This window comes from Gastrolobium bilobum, unplaced genomic scaffold (genome assembly GCF_033153095.1).
Source record: "Gastrolobium bilobum isolate Gb01-03AN ecotype WA unplaced genomic scaffold, APGP_CSIRO_Gbil_v1 utg23400, whole genome shotgun sequence".
NCBI classification, from domain to species: domain Eukaryota; kingdom Viridiplantae; phylum Streptophyta; class Magnoliopsida; order Fabales; family Fabaceae; genus Gastrolobium; species Gastrolobium bilobum.
The window spans coordinates 75,020-82,103 of NW_026895820.1; the positions used below are offsets into that span (position 1 = coordinate 75,020).

Sequence of the window (7,084 nt, forward strand, 5' to 3'; positions counted from 1 at the left end):
TTCAGTACCCAATGGGTGCAGCTCAGTTGGTAACTTGGCGCTGAGTTAGTGGGGTTGGATATGTGTTCGATTCCCTGAATGCATTCTTGGAGAGGGGGCTGAACCTTTAGCCATCACTGCTCCCCCGCACTCCGGATTAGTCTCATAGCCGGCTCAAAGAGTCGAAGCTCGTGGGGATACCGGAGGGAGCCAACTCGTCTCAAAGAGATAATTAGGGTTGGATAACTCCAAAACAAAATCAGTTCAGTTCAATCTATGCCCACCCCTTGTTTACTTATTTTCATGTGACATGTGATCGAATAATTTTTTTTTTCTTTAAAATTATTTGTTGTTTTTATTTAATCAATTCTCTAATCGGAATTATGAGATTCAAGTCATGATCAATATATGTTTAATCCGTTGTAATGTAATTGTACTAAGCAAATATCATGTATATAATAGAGATGTGAAACAATTCCCTGTGTTAAGCATGATTACTAGAAAGATTACCCGTTTTCAGGGGTTATTTTCTTTTATTAAATATTTGTTGTTTAAATATAATCATTTGGCTGATCCAAAGTACGAGGACATATTTAAGAATAGCTAAGGAATTGAATGCTAAAAGGACAAAAGAAAATAAATTTCAAATCAAATGGAGGAGAACATTTTGATGAACTTAAATTATGACTTACGAAGCAAATGTGTAGCAAATGTGTACAAGTATCTCATGTTGATTTCACTAAGTACGACTTAACAGTTAACTCCACTCCCGTTAAAAATAATAATAATAATAAGAAAATATAAATATAATATTCTATGATGCAATATAAGTCATGTTATAGATTCAAAAAAATATGCGGCTCACTTTAATTTCTCTTTTCTGAACAAAATGGGCCTTGTGTTTTTTTGAGTTTACAATAGGATCTATATTGCATCCTACAACATTATACTCCTATTTTTCATAATAATAATACGAGATTTCCATTATTTTATTTTATTTTGGATGATTTGCTAATAAAAGGAACTACAATATTTCTCCCCTTCCTTTATTGGGGTGACTGAAGTTGATCTAAACCTTAACGTAAGTATGATAGGTAGAGGATTGCTGGCCTCGAGAGGAAAGTTTCTAAAGCTTGATATAACCATTCTTGATCATCCACTCCAGACTCCAGTGCATATTGACGTTCTTGAAAGCCCAATAAGCCCACCCAAATGTCGCTCGCCCATAAACATCTAATTGGGCCTTGGCGAATCTTTGGTAGTCTTCTTTTGTAGCCCCCTTAACTTTCCACTGAGCAACCCATTCACCTTGAAATTGGAATTAATATTGTGCCAGTTGAAACTTTAATTAAATAACAGAGTCCAAAATAAAATCAAGAGTTATCATTTGATTCTTTAGCAGTGGACAAATATAAGCAGTTACAGATGAGAATATAAATTTTATAATTTCATAAAGGGGTTTGAATATCTGCTGCAGACACAAAAATATAGTGTGGTCCACTATTTTAAAAATAAAAATAAAAATAAAAGTTGAGTCTATGGCATAAGAAGAATTCATTTACAGTGACATAAGAAGTATTTTTTCCTTTCATAAATCAAATACATCATTAATATTTTTAAGGTAAATATTACTCTGATGTTACATTAGATAATTTTTTCTCATGCACTCACAAATCAAAATTGGGAACACTATATTTTTTCTCTCTTCTCCATTCTCCTCCTCTAAGTTGTAAGTGCGTCAGAATAATATTCCTTTATTTTTAAACTACATATATTTTAATGTAAGGAAAATCACATAACATATGCATATGATTGATTACAAATTATGGATTTGAGTGCTTCATATCAAGTGAATCATAAAACTGTGTCACTTAATTGATTAGATTCAGACGGTCAATAAAATAGCTTATTTATTAAGTGTAACTGTAAAATGGTGACAAAAAACAATCTTTATTTATAGGGAGAATGAAGGGTCATTTGAAGACTTACCAACAAAGGTAAGAGGGCCATTCGAGGTTGTCACAAAATTCAACTGTGATGAGCGATTGGTGTAGATGAAATCAATGTTCTGTTGGACAGTCATGTTGTTAAACACATCTTGATAGAGGTTATAGTAGTGGACATCGATCACAGATCGCATAAGGCCATTGGCAAGAGGGAAGAATTCCCTGGGGTCTGAGGGTCCTAGCCTATTTGACAATATAACATAAGCTGTGGAGGAGTGCTTGCGCACAGCTTCATAACCAGCCTTGTAGTACTTGGTCAAGCTATCTAGTGTCACACCAGGTGAGAGAGGCTCGTTTATGAACTCAACTGCATAAAGGCTTGTGCTTTTTGCGTACCTGCCATGCATAGCAAAATGGGACTGATTATATATCTTTGATGCAATTAACATGCTGCAATTAATAAAATAGAACAATGTCTTATATGTAATATATATAAACCTTGCAGTTAGGAAGTCTATAACGTGAACTGTTTGTTGGATGTTTTCATCTGTTTTTCCCCATTCTTGTGAACCATCTCTTGAAGCGCTGTGCTCAAAGCCATTTTGAGAACCGGGTGCAGCATGAAGATCAATGATGATTTTTAATCCACATGTCCTGCAGGTAGATTATTAATCCCAATATTATTCTATTATTATTAATGTACTATATATCAAGTCATCACTAAGTAAGGCATATTCATTTTAGAATCTAGCTAAAGCCATATAATAAAGTTTATTTAATTTATGAACTTACTGTGCCCACAAGAAGGCATTGTCTAGTGCGTGCAAGGAACCCCCAACATAAGGTGGGGGTGGAGTTGGATCACTTGCAATCCACCAGCCAACGGGAATTCTAACTGCATTTAATCCATTACTTGCTATGAACTTGAAATCATCTTCAACTATAAAAGTGCTCCAGTGTTCCTGAGAAAAACGAACCCCGTTAAACTTTTTAAGCCCCTAGGCCCTAGCTAATAACAAGTCTTTGGACCATCCCATTTGAACGGGGAAATTCACATGCAACAATAAACCAACTTTAATTTGTAGATGACGTACAGTTGTTGTATATGGAATTTTCAAAACCGCCCGCCATTTATTAATGTTACCGGTGGTGGAGTTGCGGATGAGATAGGGTGGACAATCTTCAATTTCATATAAACCTTTAGTTATTGACCATTATTTTGTTTTTATTTTGATATACATAATCATCATCCCCCGGTAATTTCGCCTCTTATAAAATTTGCTGGCTCTGCCGTTTATGTTACCTTCATAACTTGTGACGCTTCTGTGGGGCCATAACCATTTGTTACTTGGAATTCGCCTTGCATCCTTCCAGCGATTGTCATTATAAAAACGGTTGAATCATCATCTCCCCATCCGTTGACCTCTGACACATCAGCAGTCACTAGTTCCTCTGTCTTCGCCTGCAAGTCCACCCCACTAATTTTACTTTAAAAAGTTAGACCACACTAAGCACTAAGTGCATGTGGAATAATTAAGTTATATTATTAAGCATGATTTGATTTGAGCAGGACCCAATTGTCTTTCGACTGATCCCAACAACACAACAGGGGTACTCAATGAACAAAGTAAATTAGTGTGTCAATTCTCTCTCTTTTTCTATTTTCGTTTTGTGATTTGTGTGTGATTGTCGATTTTCAACGAAAAGATTAAAAAGGAGAGGATCACCTGCAAGAAGTATCCATTGGATGCTTTGATTCGAACACGGGTTGAATTATCACTTTCCTTAACAATATGAAATGTCTCAGAATCAGTGGAAGTATTGGTAACAGCAACCACGGTAATCCCATCTAAACCCACAAACTGTTTGTTGAACACCCTGAATCTGAAAGTGGCCTCGTTTATCCTCCACAACTACACAATATCACTCGGAACATCATCAAAACGTGACATGCAACATTACTCTTTTTTAATACAAATCATTTCATATTGATGAATGAATAGTATACACAGAAATAGGTCACTCACTTTAAACGTTTCCCAACCCGAAGCAGCTGTTCGGTTTGCAACTAGGATTGTTCCACCTCCAGACTCCGCACATAGATATTTCTGTGTTGTCACAGACTTGAACTGAAGACCAGTTCCATCCTACAAAATTTGAGAGGCAGAATTTCTCATGACCAAGAATAAAGAAAGCTATTAATATAATAACCCTATAAGAATAACATAATGATAATTTGTAGTACAATCACTTATATATGTACTAACCAAGAAGTCCTTATTTGGAATGCCATCGAATAGTGAAGGTTTAATCCAACCTTCAGTAACCAGCCAACCACCCAGATTAACTGTTTTCACTCGAAACTCAAATTTTGGTCTCCCATATGTGATAGAAAGCATACTAGATAAAATAACCGAGTTAAGCAGCCATATTTTGAGGTTAATATAGCTCTTCATCATTAGATGTCTTTGATGATCCTTGTATCAACCTCAAAATATGCCGGCTTTGAAATGAGTGCGAGCAATTATATATAGGAAATGGGATGTGATATGGCATCCACGAAATATTTTACCAAGCCGAAATTAAAAAATATTTATCAATTATTAATTTTAGGGCAGTTATACTTACTTTTTTTTTAAAGAAAAAGGACAGTTATATATTTACAAAAAAAAAAAAAAAAAAGGACAGTTATATTTACTACCATTTTAACTTTATTACTCTTAGTTGATTGGTTACCTTTGGATCAAACGATTGAAAAATGAAAAAAACAATTAATAGTTGTTAGTTTCGAATGGTTCCAATTGTAACCAATCAAGAAGTAAGTATAACCGTTTTTTTATAAATATTTAAACTTTTATCAAAGGCAATAAAAAGTAATATATTACTCACAAACTCAAAACGGTAGTTTTAAGGTTTGTACAAAGAAAAAAATGTTTGTCATTTTAATAAAGAGATAGACACAAAATAATATTTTTTATTTAAAATTTAAATTAAAAAAAAACCATTAACTTTCTCTTCTATAATTTTAATTTCTTGTGTATATTTCTCTCTTAAAATAACATAACTTATGTCATTTAAAATGAGAATTATCAAATCAAACTCTGGAAAATAGAGAAGAGACGTGGGTAATGTGTGTAACCGTTTCGAAATAATCATTATTTTAAAACTTTAAATTTGTTGTAAACTATTAATTATTTAACAGATTTTAAAATAATTTTTTTTTAATTTTATATTTTCTTTTTATATAATATTTATTTTTTAGAGGATGATCATTTTAGTTAAAATTAGTATTTTTTATTTAAAATTTAAATTAAAAAACTCTCATTTTCTCCCACCATGATTTTCATTATGTATCGTTTTCTCATTTAAAATGACACAATTCTAAAAGACAAACACCAATCTCTTTTATATTTGACTTGTGGTGAAGTAAGAACTAAATTTGTATCCCCTTACAGAGTATCTTGATGAATGAGTGCAGTCACGGAAAAAAGCTAGAATGGGCAAGTATGTGAATGATGCATTGGCTCTAAAATCTGGCAGAGTAATCGTTCATGAAAATATATGATAAATAAAAGGTGCCTTCTCTATGAGAAAAGATGAAACATATATAGATAGGAGAGAGAGACGAGTCAAAAATCGTTAGCCAAATCCTCACTATTGTCTTCAGGTGTTGCCTCAACCTCACCCTCTCGTGTGTATACAATAATGAGCTATGCAGGGATTCTTAATGTGAATCTCATGTGCTTTTAGTAGGCTGTCAAGAGATTGAACCCTTGATGAACCTCTAACGGCAGATCCATTATAATGGGCTTGTGACAACTGCCTACAGCAATATTGTAGTTAAATGAGATAAAAAAAAAATTTGTAACGAAGTAAAAATGTAAGTAATATAAAATGAGTAATTTTTTAAACTAAAAATATTTAATGACTTTGTAAATTTTTATAAAAAAAATTAAATGATAATTATTTTAAAACGCAATAATATCTAGTGTGACTTGTGTTATAATTTTTTTTTTTACTAATGATTATAAAAGTATTATTTTTAAATTTTATTTCCTGTTTTGAAAATATAATTAAAAAAATAAGGGTAAGACCCGTTCCACGCATCAAATAGTACAAAGTATACCGTTCAACTTGGGAAAATAAGGGTAGGCCACATTGAATGCACTAATTCCATCACCGTCTTCTGTGATAGTCCAAATTACAATTCAACCGAAAAGTCAACTACATATAGCTCATAATTTCTGCTGTTTCGATTGTAGAAGACAAAATGGTACTATGCGATTTAAGAAGTAAGATAACTCATTCACCGGGTAGAATTTTGTATATATCTTAAGAAAATTGACTTTATATAAATAATATATATTTTTGATTAAATTTTATTCCACGCTTAAACTTTTATTTATTTAAAAAAAAACTAATAAAATCGACAAAATATTGTACGTAATGGGAGTTTATGGTCTTCAATGAAGGTTTTAATTTAATTCTATTAAGCTCAAAGGGAAAAACACTTCTCTTGCATATCCTTTTAATTTTGTGCCTTATTTTACTAAAAAAATATTATGGCCCGCCCCATCATTTACTCTCTCGGCAGAAAAATGGACGTCTCTCTTGTGAAAAAAGAGACATAAAGCCCAAGATTATATATTTATATGCACATTTTTACTATTTTTTGAAATATACAAAAATATTTAAAAAAATGTGGCCACGGTTTGTGGGTGTTTATAATCACCGTTACTCATAAAATTAACCATTATCATTTCACTTATTTTCATTCGTTTCTAACATTCTATCTGCATTTTTCTCTCCGGGAGTTGTCTCTAGAGGGATTATGCATCTGACCTGCTGATGACTTAAGTATTTCTCTCACTCTTTAATAACAAAGAATTTTTTAGTAAATTAAAGGATTTTTCAATAGAATTATGATAATATATTTATTGAATTTTAATGATATAGGCATACAATATAATAATTCCATTTTCAGTTTAGCCCTAATATTTTTAAAAATTATGTTTAGGCCCCTAAAGTTTTTGAATTTTGACTTTACGTTCATTTTTACACGGAACCCTAGGTAGTATGAAAAACCATTGTAGATGGGTTCAATAAATCCAAATAACTTTGCTTATATATGTTTCCTACATAAGCTATATATAAAGTTG

The 7,084-nt window shown here is 32.3% G+C and overlaps 1 protein-coding gene across 1 annotated transcript; it reads right to left on the reverse strand.

Moving 5' to 3' along the window:
- Positions 1-1,090: 1,090 nt before the first annotated feature.
- Positions 1,091-4,381, reverse strand: LOC133296210 (probable glucan 1,3-beta-glucosidase A). Its single transcript, XM_061495158.1, has 8 exons — positions 4,193-4,381; positions 3,953-4,072; positions 3,653-3,838; positions 3,229-3,387; positions 2,718-2,887; positions 2,424-2,579; positions 1,969-2,321; positions 1,091-1,287 (listed from the first exon to the last, which is right to left on the reverse strand). Exons 1-8 carry the CDS (start codon positions 4,379-4,381, stop codon positions 1,106-1,108), a joined length of 1,515 nt encoding a protein of 504 aa, XP_061351142.1. The 3' UTR covers positions 1,091-1,105.
- Between the last annotated feature and the right edge of the window lie 2,703 nt (positions 4,382-7,084).

Coding starts and splice junctions, on each gene's coding strand:
- LOC133296210 (XM_061495158.1), bottom strand. CDS start 4,381: ATGAAGAGCTATATTAACCTCAAAATATGGCTGCTTAACTCGGTTATT. Junction 3,839..3,952: donor CGGGTTGGGAAACGTTTAAA/GTGAGTGACCTA, acceptor GATATTGTGTAG/TTGTGGAGGATAAACGAGGC. Junction 1,288..1,968: donor TGGCCCTCTTACCTTTGTTG/GTAAGTCTTCAA, acceptor TCCAATTTCAAG/GTGAATGGGTTGCTCAGTGG.